General features: G+C 44.0%; 1 protein-coding gene across 3 annotated transcripts in view; it reads left to right on the top strand.

Moving 5' to 3' along the window:
- The window catches only part of LOC120509133 (cell migration inducing hyaluronidase 1), a 98,988-nt gene that overhangs the window by 75,701 nt on the left and 4,260 nt on the right, over positions 1-19,027 (top strand). For all 3 annotated transcript variants that reach the window (XM_039723461.1, XM_039723462.1, XM_039723460.1), the window contains 15 exons: positions 2,734-2,939; positions 4,833-4,902; positions 5,667-5,795; positions 6,485-6,570; positions 9,248-9,379; positions 11,270-11,305; positions 11,388-11,543; positions 12,965-13,145; positions 14,352-14,567; positions 15,482-15,693; positions 16,146-16,331; positions 17,029-17,233; positions 17,978-18,064; positions 18,372-18,529; positions 18,908-19,008. In XM_039723461.1, coding sequence (XP_039579395.1) covers positions 2,734-2,939; positions 4,833-4,902; positions 5,667-5,795; positions 6,485-6,570; positions 9,248-9,379; positions 11,270-11,305; positions 11,388-11,543; positions 12,965-13,145; positions 14,352-14,567; positions 15,482-15,693; positions 16,146-16,331; positions 17,029-17,233; positions 17,978-18,064; positions 18,372-18,529; positions 18,908-19,008 — 2,161 coding nt within the window. The remainder of the gene's footprint in view (positions 1-2,733; positions 2,940-4,832; positions 4,903-5,666; positions 5,796-6,484; positions 6,571-9,247; positions 9,380-11,269; positions 11,306-11,387; positions 11,544-12,964; positions 13,146-14,351; positions 14,568-15,481; positions 15,694-16,145; positions 16,332-17,028; positions 17,234-17,977; positions 18,065-18,371; positions 18,530-18,907; positions 19,009-19,027) is intronic.

Genomic DNA, 19,027 nt, shown 5'->3' with positions numbered 1-19,027 from the left:
TACACATCTGCAGTCAGCAGCTCTGTGCCTTGATTCATCAGGTGATCCCACCACAATCTTCTCATCTGCTTTCTGACTCTAATTTCCTTCTTTTCCTCTTCCTTCTCCCCCAGATATATTCAAAGACACCCACATGGGTTTCTGATGACTACAGTAGTTATTGTATACATTTCCCAGTTGCCTATTATTTTTTTACTTGGGCAGCACCAGCTGTTTCTACATGCAGGAACACCATTCATGCAAACAGAGATGAGCTCTGTCTTTCCCCAGGTAACATCAATTCCCTTTGAGATTAGGTAGATCCAAAGTGTACTATGCTGAGGGAAAATTTGCCTTAGTGATGTGCACACTTTGGAAATAACCATAAAAATTCCAGCTGGATTATTAAACCTCAGCACAGCACAGCACTGAATGATGTCCTTAGCACTGAGCTGCTGATTTCAGAGCTGCTTCTTGCATGAGTGTTGTAGAGTACCTGTGTAAATGTTTTAAAATGGGAGAGGGGCATCAGGTTTTTTTTACTGTCATGAAAACAGGCAGGTAATTTACATACAGGCTCTCCTGCTTGCTTTGCTGTCACTTTTCTCATGTCACTTCAGAGATACTCATAGATTCTGAAAAGTCTAGGAGAAAAGAGTATCCAGTTATTTCTGATGACAGGTATTTTTCTGTGTGTCTGCACAGTCTGTCAGAAGTAGCTGTCTCAACATTAGCTCACCTCATTGATGGGTTATTCTGCACTTGCATGTAAATTCATATTAGCTGAGAGGCATAGAGTGTCCTTCTGGAAACAAGGCTGTAGAAATTAGTTTCTCACCATAATTGTTGTTTTAAAATGCAATAGTTACCCAATGTTTTCTGCAATATATTGGCCAAAAAAAACACCTAGTTACAAAACTGCAATCCTAGGGACGGAACTTTGCTCTGATTCCCACTCTCCATTGGATCCCTGTGTGCAAGGTAAAGTAGAAGCAGCCAGTGGGGAAGGAAATTAAATGGTAAAGTCTGGCAAGATCCAGGGGAGACCTGAACTTCATGGAATAAGAGGTTGTGCTATCTAACAGCTTCAGTGGTGTCTGCTTTTACTAATCCAGCTATACTTCACAGCAATTGTTTTGCCAGGAAGGGCATTATCTGGCTCTAAATTGCTCATGGTTAATGTAAGATTATGGACTATTAACAAGGTTTTAATCAAAGAAATAATTAAATACATTAGAAGAGTGATTTTGGAACAAGCATCTCATTTTCCATGCAAGCATTTCAGCAGTGGGCTTGTGCATGAAAAAGGCACAGGGGCAAGTCATCATAACAAGGCTGGGATAGTTCATTCTTCTGAGGGGGTACTGTTTAGTATATATGTTTTACACCTAAATAAAGAAGGCTAAGCCTTGCAAAATCTATAATTTATTAGACATGGGAAGTTAGCAGTGAATTTCAGTGAGGAAGCTTAATGGAACGTACCATTTTGCAGATCATTTTAGCAGTGTTTCATTTACTGCGATGACTTGTGCTCAGAGATTTGAGTATTTACACTGGAACATGGATGCTACATAATAGAAGTCTGTGTGGTTGTAAGCCAGTAATAGATTTGGCAAGGAAATTGTTTGTTCTCATGTGAAAACATATTTGTAATAATTTCAACATTAATACTGGGATTTTATTTGAAATTGGTGCTCCTTGCCTCAGGAATGAGGTGTGAAGATGACAAAGTCTCAAGCCTGTTTACAAAAGCAATTCAAGCACTTGAATGCCCCTGCACTTGGTCTCTCAGTGACACCATGATGAACAGGTCTTCTATCAGGGTTAATACTGTCCTTTGTCCCCTGGCAATTCCTGTTTCATCAGAAGCATTTAGAGGAACGCTTCTGTGGCAGGTTAACCTTTGCTAGGGAGGTTTCCTGAGCCCAAGGTGATTGATGAGTGGGGGCTGATGGGAACAGGAAGGAAAGAGCCCAGGAGATCCAGACCTTGCCCTGGTCAATGGAGACCTGAAATTAATTTTCTATATCCCAGATATAGCCACTGACAATTGATTTGCTGGACACAATTGCTGCATGTCCAAGGGCTGTTGCTTCCCATCTTGTCCCCTCCTGAGGCTTCAAATTCACACTCCTGCTCTCAGATCTTCCAGTGGTGTGAGGGCTGTTTTGGATGTACCAACATCCAAACCAAAACCAGAGCAGCATTGATTAACACCAGCTGATTTGTCTCAGGGTCAAGCAAAGCTTCTGTCAACAACTTGAAGAAAAAGATCAGGTTAAACCCAAAACAAGCCAGCCTGTCTGGAAAACAAATTTCTGCCTCTCTGATAGCCTGGAAAAACATTTTTTCATCTCAGCTGCATTTTTGAGTTGCATTTTATGTAGCTGCCCATGTAACTCCACATGGCTCATCTGAATGAGCCCAGATGTGATTTGAATGTCTAATTCCTCTCCTCATCCCCCACCCTGTGTTTTTTCCAGCCTCATGCTAAGACAGTCTCTGATTTCTCATGCAAACAAAGGAATGGAATGAGCATTTCCTAGGTGATGACAAATTCTAATTAAGTGTTAGCGTTATTGCATTGACTATAAGGTCTTAGGGGCTGAGAGGAATCTTGCTTTTGGTTTTGGTTATAGATCCTGAGTTCAAAAGGGAACTGAGGCTCCTAAGTGCCATCAACTAAAGTTTGCTCTAATTGTGCGGTGTCTGAAGCATAAAACCTCAACACTGACCCTTGTTCTGTCCGTGCAGGTGAAGGACGTGGTGGGTTATGATGCTCTGGGCCACTGTTTTTTTACGGAGGATGGCCCAGAGGAGCGCAACACGTTTGACCACTGCCTGGGGCTGCTGGTGAAGCCCAGCACTCTGCTCCCCTCCGACCGCGACAGCAGGATGTGCAAGCTCATCACAGAGGGAGCTTACCCAGGCTACATCCCTAAGCCCAGGCAGGACTGTAGGTGAGTGGGAGCCTTCCTCTTCTCTTCCTTCTCCTTGCAGGACTTGGCCATAACAGAGAGCATTCTGTGTATGGGATTATGTAGATATCTGTAGGGGTTTGGGCTGTTTGCCCCAAATTTGGGAGAGCAGTTTCCTTGGGGTCTTTATCCTTGTGCTATTCAGATGCCTACAGACCTAGGGTGTACTTTTAACTTTTTGTATAAAGTCCATTGAGATGGTTTCCACCTAAAATATTGTAAATCTTTCTTTCAAATTGTGCACCCCTGCCTTGTGCTTTGTAGGGTCTTGGACCATCATTTTGGTGATGGCTCAGCAAAATGTAGCTGAGTACAGAATGGGCCTTGTTCTGACATTCATGCTCATCTCAAATGGCAGCTGATTTTGAAAAGATTTCAGTATCACCCATTTTATCCTCAGAACAAGCTGAGCTTTTGTTCAAACAAAGGTATTTTTAACTTTTTAGTCTGGCAAGGGAGAGAGAGGAATTAATGCAATGCTCTTTTTCACATCTGTGTTTGTTTATAAAATACCCCTAATGTCCCTGTTCTTAAAATAAGGGTTAATTAGCCAATGTGTTCATTTTCCACTGATAATTTGTTTAATAGTCATAGGGACATATTTTGTGCGTAATTTTGAAGACTGTTGCATGAATGAGTGCTTTCTAATGGAAAGGTGTTAAGGTACTTTGATCTGCCCTGTCTTCCTTTATAAAAGAATTCAAGATCTGGTCAGAAAAACAGCTCAGCTTGTTTTGTACTGGGCTCATCCAGCCTGGAAGTGCATGAGTACACCAACACTAATCCCAGTGCAGAGACAGGGGATGAGCACCAGCTGTGGCTCCATCAGCTTGGGAGAGGCAGGCAGGGAGCTGCTGCTAGGAATTCAAACAACAGGATTGTGCCAAATGACACCATAACCTGCCCAATCCATGAGGCTCTGAAGAGCAGATTAGGCTGAAAGACAGGTCACTGTGGAAATACACTGTCCTTGCCCTTGCCTACACAGCAGGAGGTGGTCTATAAATAATCCACATTTGTTTATTTCTAGGCCAGTCCCACACCCAAAATAGAAAAATTTTGCTGTTTTCATGATAAATTCAGACAAACGGAAATGCATCAGCAAAATCAGTTGGCCTAAAGCCCTTGTGAAGTCCCTCAGGCAAGATTAAAATAGACATAAGAGTTCCACAGGTTCATGTCCTGCAGAAGGGCAAATCTCACCCAGCAAGTTTAGGGGACAGTCTGCTGGCTGTAAGTGCTGGGTGTTTCCTGTGCGTGTTGGTTAACAAATTCTGGATGTCACAGGATGGACAGTGATGGATGGATTGATCTGTCCTCCTTGATGGGAATCTTTCAATTGAGAGTCTTTTATGTGCAGTAGAAAAATGGAATGCTTCTGTCCCAAAAGAAGTGTGCAGGAGGGTGGGAGCAAATAAAGTTAATCAATCACAGCAGCTCTTGGAACAGGCAGATACGGGGGTACACCTGGAAAGCCCTTAGCAGGCAATTCATTGGGTTCCCTGATTAAACGAGTCTCTAATGAACCCAAGGGATTATGTGGGGGCAAAGTTCTTTTCTGTGACTTGTGCAACAACATATTTATTTATCATAAAACCTGACTGACATCTGACAGCTTCATAGCAGGCTTGGAATTGTAGTTGAAATTCCTCATTTAATACATGGTGTTTTAAAAGATAAGGCCATGTTCTCTGTCAAACCACAGAGGACACGAGGTATGAGAAGAAAAAGGAAAAACACATTCCTCTTGCCCCTAGGCAGGGCCCCTTATCTGGGGAGATATCAGCCCTGTCTGCACTGGGGGAGTTTATGGGTGACTCTGCTGTGTGCTCAACGTGTCATGTTCGTGTTATTCTTTGTTTTTCTGACCTGCAGTGCTGTATCCACCTTCTGGATAGCCAACCCACACAACAACCTCATAAACTGTGCAGCTGCTGGATCTGAAGTGAGTGCACAAGCTTCTTATTTGGTAACAGCTCTGGCCAGTGACAGCCCTGCAAGGCTGAGGGAGGCTCTCACTGGAATAAAACCTGCTTTTGTGTCACAGACATTTTTGAAGCTGCTTGATTGAGACACATATTAATGTGGCTGGTGCCACCAATAAAAATAATGGTTTTACTTTTGCTCCAAACTTCTTGTCACTTGCTGTTTCTAGAGCTGGATTTAACAAAATTCCACAGTGTGCAGCCTGAATAAATTAAATAAATGTGACTGTGGAGTCACAGAGAAGCCTTTGGCAATGATATTGTTGATTGTGGTACAGTAATGGTGCTCCAAAATTTCAGTCAGCCCAAATGCTAATTCCACAGTCATTTTTGGTTACATCAAGATCTTTATTGTCCTGAGAAGACATAAAACCAAGAAAACCAAGCGTAAACCAGAGAGATGTGGTCTTTCCAAAGCTTTCAAATCTTGGGTAGCTATATTAGGACTCAGTGATCAATTTTTAGGCAACTAAATAAAAATTATTTGATTTTTAAATTTGGAAAGCCTCGCTTATGCTCGAGTATTGATGCCAAAACTTAACCTGAGGCACCCTGAAGATCAGAAGGCTGAATATCAGTGCTCATGTGCATTAAACTCTTTGCTGCAGAGCATTACACGGGTCAGTGGCTGTGATTTGTCCTGAAATCTCCTGGCGTGTGTCTTGTGGCTCTCCTGGGGCTAGTGCAGACCAGCAAAGTCTCAGATGTCCCTTCTCTCTCTCAGGAAACAGGCTTTTGGTTTGTCCTGCACCACGTGCCCACTGGCCCCTCGGCAGGCATGTATTCCCCTGGCTACTCCGAGCACATGCCGATGGGGAAATTCTCCAACAACCGCGCGCATTCCAACTACCGGGTGAGTCTGCACGCAACGGGAACGCTGCCTCGGAACAAACCCCATCCCTCACTCCAGCTTCCCAGGCCTGCGAGCTATTAGTGCCTGTGCCTCCTGTGTCCCTCGGAGCTCTGCACGCTTGTTTGTGTCTGAATAAGGCAGCTCGCGGGAGCGCTCGGAGCCGGCCGGCACCTGCTCCGCTTGGCGCTTGGGCATCCAGAGCTCTCCCCTCTGCTGGGGCTGCTTCCCTGCCTCTGTGCTCCTGAAATACTGCCTCCAGGAGCATCTGCTGGCAGCCTGTCTAATTATACACCTCAGCTGCCAATGCTGGCAATTACCTGAACAGCTTCTAGAGGGATAAATACGGCCGCTGTGTCTAATTGCTGTCTCTGCTTGTTTGCTCCTTAGCGTGTCATGTTGTGGGGCTGTGTGTTACTGAGGGCTTTAGGCTGAAGCAAAAGGTTTAGGGGTATGGGAATACATGCAGTTATGAGAAAAGTGCAGCTTTGGGAATTTGCAGCCATTTTGGGGGGTATATGCCAGTCTGGATAGTCCTGGAAGCCCTCGGTTTCACATGCTATTAACAGAAGGTGTTCTGAGCATCATGTGGGTGAGTTTGGCTTAGAACAATTGGGGGTAGAGTCTGGAGATGGAAAGAGCTGTAAAATTTATAAATATGCTGTGATAATTACATTTCTGTTTTCCTTTAGGCTGGAATGATCATCGATAATGGCGTGAAAACCACCCCAGCCTCTGCCAAGGACAAAAGACCTATCCTGACACTGATTTCTGGGAGGTAAAGTGTTTTGCATAGTTTGATTTGGAAAAGACTTCTCTAAAACACTGACTGAAAGCTATGAAATTGCTCCAGGGAAGCTCACCAAAATCATTGCAATGCCTTTGGGGTGTCTCTTTTTGAGGAAAGGTCTCACTTAAATACATCTTGCCATTTCTGACTTCATCTTAATTTTCCTTTGTAAGGGACCCTCAACACCCACACTCTTCTGGTTTCATCCTCGTTCTTTATCTCTGAGCTGAGCTGGTGTAGATATTACATCTGCTGTAGGGTGTTCCATTGATTTTTGAATTTTTTAGATAAGGAAGAAAAATCACTGCCTGGTCAACAGTCCCTCTGGGCAGAAGTTGCTGCAAGAGTTTCTTAGGAATAAGAAATTTGAGTATTTCTTGGGAATGCTATTAATTTTGTTCAATCTTTTAGAACCTGCTTAAACAGGGAGTGCTTATATAATGGAGCTCATGCTTTGATTTCAGATTTCAGTCTAGTCCCAAGTCTGACACTGCAGTAACAATCACAATTAAATACACAGAGCAATCCTTCATTTCTGCTGCTGTGCACAGCCTCTCTGTGGTGTAATGGAGCAATTTAAAAATAATGGAAACCTCTCTCTAGACTGTATCATATCAGCAGACCTACTGTGGTCTGGTGGCTTCTGAGATCCCACTCTTTCCCCAGAGCTGTCCCCAGGGGAGGCTGATGAAAGGGCTGCACTTGCACCCTTGTATCTCATTACAGGTTGAGTCTGGCTCTTAGTTACCAATCCCCAGAATGCAAAAGGACTTAAATGCTCTCAAATTTCATAGTGTCTTTCCTAACAGACCAATTGCCTCCAGTTGTACCCTAACATACATTCCCCTACAACTGCATTTCTTGACAGAAGAAACCATGTGAGGAAGAGAAACCTGCTGAAAGCCTCTGCTCAGCAGGGGAGAATGACAACTCTGTCTCCTTCTCATCTCTGGGGTGTGGGTTACCCAGACTACAGTAGTCATGCACTGGGCGAGCATTACAGGGGTGGGATCCATCTTCCTTCCCAGGAGAGCCCAGCCAGGAGCTCAGATATCAGTTATTCACATCATCCCAGTGCCCTGGCTAGCAGCTGATGCTAAAAGATGTTCAAAAGTGAATGTTATTTACATTATTTAAATGCTCAGTTAGTTGAACCGATTAATTAAATGGTAAAAGTAGCTGCTAAAAAAAATATTAAGAGGAGGCTGCTCTTGGGAGCCTGATGCTGCTTTTCCATGCAGCTGGACACGTGCCTTGGGGAAGTGCCTGCTGCCACAGGCGCAGTTAGTGGTTAGAAAAGGCAATTTCTCCCTTGCCATACAAGGGCAAGAATGGCCCTTGGAAGCCAAACAATTCATAATGCACTCATGGCTGTGCTCGGGGATTACCCAGCAGCATAAACTGCAGCTCAGATTATTTTTTCCATTTTCCACCTTTCACGTGTCAAGACTGAGCTGAATAAATGACTAAAGTTGGGCTGGCTGGAGCAAACTGTGAGCTGGTCTGGACAGTGACAGAGTTGGAGAGATTATTCTGCATTCAGTAACAGCATTAAATGTCCAAGTCAAATTCTGGACACTGTAGTGTTCCTCCAGTTATCATGGATGTGAATGAAATTGGAATCCATCTCAAAATATCTGTACTTAACAATGCCTGGGGAATTCATAAGAGCTGATACTAAATCTGTCTCTGAAAGTAAATTCACAGTGATGAAGCTGCCAAAGCAATATTCATTTATTGGAACCCTATCAGCCTGATGCTCAGTTTTAGATTGATATGATGGCTTATTAAGCAAAGCAAAGTGCTATTGAATATCTGTTAGCAATTTGACAGCTTGGCCTCGCTATCCATGGTGAGGAATGAATTTTAATCTCTGGACCATCCGTTGCTGGCACTGAGTTGGATATTCATCTGTCAGGTTTTCTAAGCTGTGTAGTGTGATGGAGGATGCTCCTCCAGGAGCAGAGAGGAGCCTCAGGACGGGGTAAATGACAGCCAAGCTCAGCAGCACCTTGCTCAGATCCTGTGGTCCAAGCAGTGGCTGTCAGGGAGCAGCTGAGGGCACACATGGCTGCAGTTTCTGCTTCTGTCTGCTTTTTTTCACCAAATCAAGCCAATATTTCATCATACTGAGACCTTCAGGGTTACTAAATCTTGTACGTGTGTCCTGTGTAGTGGGAGTAGTGAAGGACATACTCTCAGCCCCTCTCCAAGATTTTTAAATTCCTTTCCACAGCAAGAAAAATTTGGCAGTGGTACTCATGGCCACAGTATAGGCAGAGTTAGGAGATAAGAATGCTCAAAAGGGAAAACAAAAGGATATTTATCTAAATAACAGGAACATGCTAAAGGATAGCAGTAAGAGATTAAAAAAAAAAATCTGGAACTTTTGGGAGCAATAATAAACTTTTCATGCTTTCAGCAATGTGTCAGCAATACAATACCAGAAAGGTGAAAGGAAACTTGGAGCAGGTCTTTACAACTGCCTTGCCTGGACTTTCCTTCCCTTGGCAGCTGGGCTTGGCCATCACAGCAGACACGCTACGTGGATGGAGTGTGGTCCCAAAGCTGTTCTGAGTTACCACAAAGCAGATGTTTAGCAGGGCCATGCAGGCAGCAAGGCCACCTTCCCTCGCCAACCTTTCCTCTCTCCTTCTGGTTGCAGGTACAGCCCACACAAGGATGCTGATCCTTTGAAGCCCAGGGAACCTGCAATAATTGAGGGCTTTATTGCCTACAAGAATCAGGACCACGGGGCCTGGCTGCGAGGTGGAGATGTGTGGCTGGACAACTGCCAGTGAGTTTTGCCTTATTTCAACTCTCAGAGTTCAGCCTGGTGTTTATGGCAAGCATAGCTGTGGTTCAGACTATTTATATCGCTTTGCACCTTTCATATGGCCAAGATTAAAATGAAGATGAAATGTTAAGCCGGCACAGGCATTATTTTACACAAACAAAACCTGCTTTGTCTGAGCCGAGCATCCCTCAGGTTGTTTCTCTGTGTGATGCTGACCAGCAACAAATTGTCACAATACACACACAGAGATACACAGATGCAAATAACTAAAAATAAAACCTAATTTTTTAAATATTAAAGATGAGGTGGTTTGAAAAGAAAACAGTGAAATGCACCACTTTTCCTGGCTAAGCCAGTCACAGATCAGTTTTATGTGGTTCAGTGTAATGCTGAATAAGCAGGTACTGATGAAGCAGACATAAAACTATGCATCACAGCAGCAAGGGAGAGAGTCTGGGCAAGTGTGTGTTGTGCTCTTTGAAGGCCATTTCCTGCCCTGGCCAGAGCTGATATTTGTTTTGCACTTGAAAACAGATGATCTGCTGCAGTTTCTGTTTCTGAGCCAGGCTCATGATTTCAATCCTAGCGAAGAGGAGAAAAAGGAAAAAGCCCCTTTAGGAGGGATATTGTGATAACCCTGGTGGGAATGGCTGCCATGCTGATATCTGGTGTCCAATTCCCAGCCAGAGCTGCCTTACCTTCCAGTGACCCAAACCTCTTAAAGCAACCAGTGGGATAAGCTGGCAGTAGTGCTGGTGAGATTGGGGCTGTAGCAGAACACCCAGAAATGTCATATTGAGCAATACAGTTCGTGTTTCTTATGACCCACAAGAACCCACTCTGCTCCACAACCAGCAAGTGTTCTCCTCACAGCTTCCAGTCAGGTCACGGGGACATTTGCATTGCTGAATATCCTTTGCTGGAGCAAAGGCAGGGTGCTAAGTCACCAAATGCTTTATGAGTTTCCAGCAGCAAATCTCTGAGTGTGTGTGAATTGGAGGAAGCAGCCATCAAATTGTAATTGTCTTTATAGCCAGAGTAATTTCCTTTTCTATGGCTAGAATCTAATTTATGTATCCCATTAACAGGGACGGCGTTAATGTGGCCTGCAGGGAAGCGAGGAGGTGATAGGGTGGGAAGGGCTGCCACCTACAGACAGCAGCACAGTGAGGGGATCTGCTCCCAAACCACTGCCAGGATCAGTGACAGATGTGGGAGGTGATGCTGGTGTGAAGTCACCATCAAGACTGACTCGAACTGTCAATTAATTATAGCATTTCTCTAAGCAGCAGTCAAGGATCAACATCTGTTATTTCTCTTACCTTGAAATTTCAGCAAAATAGAAAGATATTCTGATTTTTTAAAATTATTATTTTTAATAAGGAAGCTCTGATCTCTGTATTCCTGTTGAGGAAAGAGAAGCCAAGCTGCTCTTTTTTTATTACCTTGCAAAGCTCTTTTATGGAAGCAGTTTGTGAAACATGAAGACAGGGAAGCACAGTGTGTAAGGCAAAGCACCATTAAATAATAAAATCTGGTTGGAGTGGGAGATAAGTGTGATTCTTTTATCTACCAGAGAAAAGCATGTGATCATTAGACAAAGGGATAAAGCTTTATCAGGCAAGTAAACTAAGGCTAGTAATCACCATCTTAACCCCAGCTGGAACAATCAGGTGTGTGTCTGCTGCTTCATGTGATCTGCAAATTCTGCAAGATGTGCCAAAAGAGATCTTCTAAAACTGGAATGGGAACAAGTCTGGAAAAACCCGAGTTCCCCCTGAGCACAGTAATTAAACCCTGCTGTTCCCCACTAGTTTCCTTGCTGTAGTTTGACATGACGAACCAGAGCAGCCCCAAATCTCTTCTGAAGCATCTCTCTCCTCTTGGCAGGTTTGCTGACAATGGCATTGGGCTGACCTTGGCGAGGTAAGTGTGGCAGGGCTGTGTGGCAGCCTGGGCACGGGGCTGGCTGTCTGCAGCCCTCTCACCTCCAGCCCTTTCTTCCCAGCGGCGGGACCTTCCCTCACGACGACGGCTCCAAGCAGGAGATCAAGAACAGCCTGTTTGTGGGTGAGAGTGGAAACATGGGCACTGAGACGATGGACAATGAGATCTGGGGGCCTGGAGGGCTGGATCACCGGGGAAGGACGCTGCCCATCGGCCCGTAAGTTCAGCTCAGCACATCAAAGCACTCACAGTTCCCACTCCCAGCCCAAATCCAGCCCACTGTGGTTTCCTCAGCGCTGTTCGGTTTAATAACCATTACACAGAAAGGATTTAATTTCATGTTTCCCAGTCCCAGAGTCCTCACTGTGCAGCTGCTGCTGGCAGGTACATCCTTGCAGGCTGCCAAGACAGATCAAGCTCCTCTTTCCTTCCCCCTTCCCTTTGCAAGGAGAGGACAGCAAGAGTACTCTGTGCTAGCAGGGCACCTCTGTCCGTGTGATCAGCAGTGCTGAGCAGTGAACTGAGCTCCATCAGCTGCCAGGAAGGCTCACAGAAGCCCCTTCCTGGGCTTGCATGTGCTCATGTGTGTGCTCAGTGCTGCTGTTAGTGTTGCTCCTGCAAAGGACTTTGATGCCTTTGTTAAGGAGTTTTGAAATGGCCAGTGAACTAGACCTTAGTCCTACAGGTTAGTTTCCAAATGCAATGCTTTTGCTTTCTAAAACCAAAATTATCCTAACAGTAGCTCCTCAGTAAGCAAACAGCTCAGCTGATGCTCTTCTGCCATATTGCAGGCTTCAATTTTGCTGTCAGCAGTTATTATATACCAATAATGAAAACCCATTCTGCCATGACTCTTCTAATATCCTTTACACATCTGTGGACATATCTCATCTTAGATGTTGTATGCAGAAACACAGAACAAATGCACTTGATCAGGCAGGAATTCTCTAACGGAACATATGAGGAAGGGATCAAATTTATTTATCATAAGTGAAATTTGAAATTTCTTATCTTAGCCTCTTAAAGACCTTAAGTATCTTGTTAATTTAATTGGTGTGTGAAAATGGTGTCTTCTTTACCTTGCAGCTGATATCAGAAAAGGCTGGTAAAGATTAATTAATCTGCCCTGTCAACTCCTCATAGCTCTATAGATTGTAGGACCTTTCCTTGTTTTCAAAAACATTTTTTTATTGCAGTTGATTTGCAATGCTTCTCTCCAAATCCCTTTGAAAGATATGGTAGGACTTCTTTTAGCCCTGCCATTACTCAGCCCAAGGAGTCTGCACAGCTCTGCTGAGTTTCAGGTTTCACTGCTGCAGAACTCATTTCTGATGGCAAACACGAATTTATTCATCTTTAGGTCAGTCCTTTGGCATTGCTGTTACTTCCTTCCCTGGAGAAGTACAGGCTAAATAAAGATGATCTGTTCAACACGAGAGAACTTGAGCTGAACTTGCAAGGATAAGAGAGCTGAGAAGAAGGGAAATCCCTTCTCTTCCAAAGCAGGAACCTAGGAGTCATCCTACGGCCTGCAAGACGTGAAAGCAGCCACGAAACAAGCGCTGTGGGACCGTGCGTGTCTAGAATGCATCTCCTCCTGGTGCTAACGCGCCATGACCGAGTCTCTCTGTATTTCAGGGATTTCCCCATCCGAGGGATTCAGTTCTACGACGGGCCCATCAACGTCCAGAACTGCACGTTCCGCAAGTTCGCGGCGCTGGACGGGCGGCACACGAGTGCCCTCGCCTTCCGCCTCAACAACGCCTGGCAGAGCTGCCCCAACAACAACGTCACCGCCATCCGCTTCGAGGATGTCCCCGTGAGTCACCCTCCCCAGACAGCCCCCGTGCCTTTTGCCCCGTGGGCAAAAAGGAGAAAAGCTCGCTGGTTGTCTTTGCCAGAAGTCTAACAGCGAAAAGAAAGAGGAAATGTGATGGGTGCAGTAATAAGAAGATCCAGTTGTCTGTCAGGTTTGCAGCAAAACAGATGCAGGGAACACTTAAAAAAAATTAAAATTTCCATTTCTGTACAGCTCAGAAACTGAAGAATCGGCCCCCTTTTACTTTCAACAGTGGTATAATATTAAAGCAACAGAAGGAAGTCTGTTCTGGAAGGCCTGACTGACCTAGAAGCAGAAAATACTGATTTTGGGGAACAGCCAGTGAAACTGAGCTGATGCAGGATAATTCTGCAGCCCTGCACACCAGGGTAATTCCAGACTCCAGTTCTGCAGACATAAATGAGAGCAGAGTCCAGCCAAAGGGGGTTTGCCAAATTTTGAATTACAGTATGAACCTCTGGGTGCTGGTCTGAACCCGTCCTGGGGCCTGTTCTTTTGAGTTATTTTTGTATTTGCCTGCACGAATACGTGCTAACTGTTTCGCTGAGGTTCACCTTTAGCAGCTGTTAAATCCAGCTGCCAAACATTACAAACAAATAAATAAATAAAGTGGTTGGGCTGAAATGATTTGTGTTGCCTAATTTTCAAAAAATTAGCAGGCTTGCTCACAGGTCAGGAAAAGTGCTGATCAGTGCCAAATATGATGGGAAAGGCAAAATTCCCCTAAAAGTGTTGGTTGGTCACTCTCACATTGCACAAGGCAGTCTGGTGACATGACATTTATTTATGCTGGATAAAAATATCAGTCAGAAGTTGTCCGAGCAGCCATTTCCCAGGGCTGACTGTTTCCCACATTGGTATGACTTCATGTGGCTTGGAACTTTGAAACTGTGTTAGCAAACAATGAGTGAAGTGGCTCTCATGAAATCATCCCATCTCCTGAACCTTTCTCCAGAATTTTAAGACAAACCTTCCTACTGGTGGAGCTGAAATTGTGTTTTTTTAGCCTTTCCCCCATGGTCAGCAGGGAAATGTGTGTCTGCTCTGCCTGACCAGTCAAACACACCTTTTAAGTCAGAAAATGGGTAATTTGAGCCGTTGTAGTGACCAAGGACATCCTTTTCTTGTACTCTAAGTGATGAATTCCTTTCTGGAGATGTAAATTTGTTCCACTGTTTTCTTTAGATTACTTCAAGAGTCTTCTTTGGAGAACCTGGCCCGTGGTTCAATGATCTGGATATGGATGGTGACAAAACATCAGTTTTTCATGATGTAGATGGTTCTGTGTCAGAATACCCAGGCTCATACCTGATCAAAGAAGACAACTGGTTAATCAAGCACCCTGACTGCATTGATGTGCCCGACTGGAGAGGCTCCATCTGCAGTGGGCACTTTGCACAGGTAAGGTGCTCACCTTGCAGTATCATTATCACTCTGGTTTGTTCAAAATTTCTTGGCACTTTAAAGCTTGACCTGTAGAAATGGACTTCCTTCAGAGTGCTGTGTTTATTTATCAGCATGTCTGCACAGGTGGCTTTGAACATGAGAAATACTGTGGTGTATTTTCTGAAACCTTGGCCTTGGCTTCTGACAGCTCCAACAACTTGTGCTTGAACCCTCCTGAGAGCTCTGTGGGCATTCACAGATTAATATTCATAAATCCATGGGCTGTCAGCTAGTTATTTTTCCCTGATTTATGGAGGGAAGTGTTGCCCACAGTGTTATGGGAAATGTGCTGATGAGTCGAAATTAGATTTCAGCTTTCATGGTCTTTCATCCTGTGTGTGACCACCAAACCATTCTTCCCACCACAGGAGCCCTGAGTGCTGCTGCCATGAGAGTCCTCACTCTCCTCTGCTGAGAGGGCCTGGCTTTGTCTTGTGTGTTGCAACAGTTGGGGTTTTTTTGTGTGTAGTGCCCCTACAGCCAATTTCTAACCACTGAACTGGGTTTCAGACTTCTGAAATCCAGACAGAAGGATCCTTGTTCAGCACAAGTCAGATGTCTGAGGTAGATACTGTCCTGCTGCTGAGGGTTGCAGGATGCTGTAGAATATCTCAGCCCTGCTGCAGCCTCTGGCACATGCACTTGAACTCAGTGGATGAGGAAATGAGCCTTTTTTTTTCCTGAAAACCATTTGCTTTGTTGAAATGGAAGCCTTAGAAATTGAACATAAGTGCACAGCCCACAGGTTCCTGCCCAGCACACAGGACTTGCTCCAGCTCACATCTATTGAGTATCTGAACATTTTACTGTAGTTCATTAAACCCTTGGTGATATTTTTTTTTGTTTGGTTGGGGTTTTTTTCCATCTAGATGTACATCCAAGCCTACAAGCCAGCCAACCTGAAAATGAAAATAATAAAAAATGACTACCACAATCACCCACTCTACTTGGAAGGGGCTTTGAGCAAAAGCACTCATTACCAGCAGTATCAGCCAGTTGTAACTCTGAGGAAAGGCTACACCATCCACTGGGACAAGACAGCCCCTGAAGAGCTGGCCATATGGCTCATCAACTTCAACAAGTGAGTGAACTGGATCCCAGCATTCCAGTACAGTCATGTAACTGCACATTTCTAATGGGTGAGGTCATCACCTCATGAGCTCTTCCAGAATGAACATGCCTGTTACAGGAAGTCCATTGAGTTCATCTTTTCACGAGCCATCTCAGGTTCCTGTTTCCTCCCCCAGGAAGCTCTGTAAGATAACACAGTTCATTTTTGGAGCTTCAGAGCTAATTCATTCCTGGTGCATGGAAATCACAGGTGTAGAAGTCAGGAGCAGATCTGCCCTAATTGCTTAACTAACCCATGGTTGTTATGTCTAATTTATGTTGCATTAATCCATTCTAAACCATGAAAATTTTAACTGGACAGGAAAAAACTTATTGTAAATTATTTTGTTTGGCTTCTAGCATGCCCAGGAAAAGAATAGTTATGCTATAACTTGTTACAATGTGGTCCTTTGCTATTTTTAGGAATGACTGGATCCAAGTAGGGTTTTGCTATCCTAAAGGGACGACATTTTCCATTCTCTCAGACATCCACAACCGTCTCTTGAAGAAAACATACAAAACTGGCACCTTCTACAGAACCTCCCAGATGGAGAAACTGGAGCACAGATACCCCACCAAAGGGTACTACTACTGGGATGAGGACACTGGGTAAGACAGCAGGCCTTGCTGCTTTGGACACTGCTTTGGGAATGCTGCTGGAGCTGTGAGCTGTTTGCCTAATGCCGTTAGCGGGGATCGCAACCAAACCAGGAAGGTTTTCTGGGAATGTGACCAGTGTTTAATTTTCCTGGGACTCCCAGACCTGCCACTCATTCACAGCCTCTGCTGCACTGCCAATTACTCTGGGAAAGGCTTTTTCCAAGTGAATACAAATTAGAAAAGTTAAAAAAAAAAGGAGAAAGACAAAAGCAAAGTGCCGACCACAAAACTTAACTGAAGACATGCACAGCCCTTATTGTTTTGAACAAAAACTATTTATAAACACCATGACAGGGAGGCAGAGGAACTAAGTGCAAAGCCTGTTATTTTAAAGGATTAAAATAATGGGAAAGAAAGACCTAAAATACAGAGCATGTGTTTCTACATATGTATCACCATGGAATAGGGCTCAGAAGATGTTCAGGTGCTATCTGATTTCTCTTTTTTACTTTCCATAATACTCCCTAAACAATTTCTGGGATGAGTGTTCCCTGTTATTTGCATATGGGATGTTGGGCCCTATAAAACACAGGGCCAAGGGCTGCAATGAAAATTATTGCAAACCGTAGGAAAGAGCCCACCAAAACAATATGTTTTTGCATAAAATGTTTGAAGGACACTATTTATTTTTTTTTCCTGCCTGCAGGTTGCTGTTTCTGAAACTCAAAGCTCAAAATGAGAAGGAGAAGTTTGCTTTCTGCTCTGTAAAGGGCTGTGAGAGAATAAGAATCAAAGCTGTGATCCCAAAGACAGCTGGTGTCAGCGACTGTGAAGCCACAGCCTACCCCAAGTACATTGAGACACCAATAGTGGAAGTGCCAATGCCAAAGAAGCTCTCCAGTGCACAATTGGTAAAGCAGCTGATTTCTTATCACAGAATCATTGCTCGTGTAAATCTGGCACGTACTGAGCCCACAGATATAGAAAAACTTCGTGCCAGGGTCAGCATATGCTGTGCCTGATTTTCTGAAATGGTTCAGGCAGGTGAAATAATATGAAACAGATTCTTGGAATGTGTGGAGAGCCATTGCAAGCTGTATACTTGTTCTTTTGGGGTTCTGATGTGATGTGCTGTTCTTGAAAGCACAGGGTGGAAACTAATGAGCTGGAGACAGGTTGGTCTAGCAGATGTGATTTTGGAGCCTCCAGCTCCTCCAGGCTGTAAGAACAACAGTGGCAGACAGGGGACTGAATAGTAGAGTTGAATTATTGTCATTTATATAATGCATAACACAATCTCCAGTATGCAGTCTGGTTCTGGGGGAGGAATTGGAGTATTTATCTGTTATTTGGGTTTTTTCACTCATTGCCCTTGAAACAGGAATACACAGCAAAGCCTTGGAGAATTATGTGTCAGTTCTGCAAAGTAAGAATCACTCTGCCATTCAGTGAAACAGCTTAACTGGTGACAGGATGAGCAGAGAGGTTACCATTGTGCCCAGTTTCATTAAGAATTTAATTTGGCAGGTCAGTGCTTATTAGGTAGCTTCCTTGTTGATTGAATTTCAGGGTTTGAAATGTTTTCAATGAAAATGCAGCATTCAGGTAATGGCCCTTCTCACTAGAAAATTTATGGGTTTTTATTTTGCAAACAGAAGACCAAGGACCACCTAATTGAAGTGAAGATAGAAACCTACAAGAAACAGTACTTCCACCTGAAGGATGACTTTGCATACATTGAGGTGAGCAAATCCTCTCAATGAACTTAATGGGGTGCAATTCTACACCACTTGCTTTATCTTCATGGAAAACTTGCTTACAGAGTTACCATGGAGAGTTAAATTTGGGTAATTTCTGCTTTGTATTTCGGGGAAAAAAAAAAGGGCAGTATCTTATCCTGATAGGCAGGATAGCAGGATCTGAGACCTGGAATTCTGCCCTTTGAAGCAAACAGCAGTCCCGTGACTCAAGACTATCAGTACTTCTTACAGGTGGTTGTTTGCAATTGTGTTACTGTGAGAGATTAAGAATGCTTTTCCCCCTGCCCAGGTTGATGGTGTCAGGTTTTTCCTCACTGAAGAGGGTATCCAGCTGGTTGTGATTGATGGACACCATGGAAAAGTTGTTGATCGAGTAACATTCAAAAACTCCATTCTACAAGGAATCCCAGCACAGATAGAGAATTATGTCAAGAACATCAAAGATCAGTGAGTAAATAATCTGTTCTCACTAAGGAGCAATGTACAAAAATGCTGCATAACACTCATCTTTTTTCTTGGATTTTATCACCCAAGATGGGCCAGACTCCCAACAGCAGAACAATACACCCAAGGTATTTTTGTGCCTGATGACTCCAAAAGAGCCCAAATGTGTGCAGGACATGCAGGCAGCAGCAGGATGCACACTGATTCAGGGACTGATTGAGCCCCAGATAATGTGCAGGGCTGCATGTGATTAATAAACTGCAGAGCTACATTTATGTTGTGGGTTATAGACAAACTGCAGACTTAAATTCACAAACAAGGAAGGAAGGAAGGTGCTCTGACTCTTCTTCACCCATTTACACACCTCTTTGTTTCCTTCAGCTCCATAGTGCTGATGACATCTAAAGGAAGATTCATTTCAAGAGGACCGTGGACTAAAGTACTGGAGAAACTTGGAGCAGGAGAGGGTTTTAGGTTAAAAGGTAACCAGTTTTTAAAAAC

Source organism: Passer montanus, unplaced genomic scaffold, assembly GCF_014805655.1.
Source record: "Passer montanus isolate IOZ18808 unplaced genomic scaffold, ASM1480565v1 scaffold5, whole genome shotgun sequence".
NCBI lineage: Eukaryota > Metazoa > Chordata > Aves > Passeriformes > Passeridae > Passer > Passer montanus.
The sequence above is the reverse complement of the archived record's forward strand: the minus strand, read 5'-3'. Positions and strand labels throughout refer to the sequence as shown.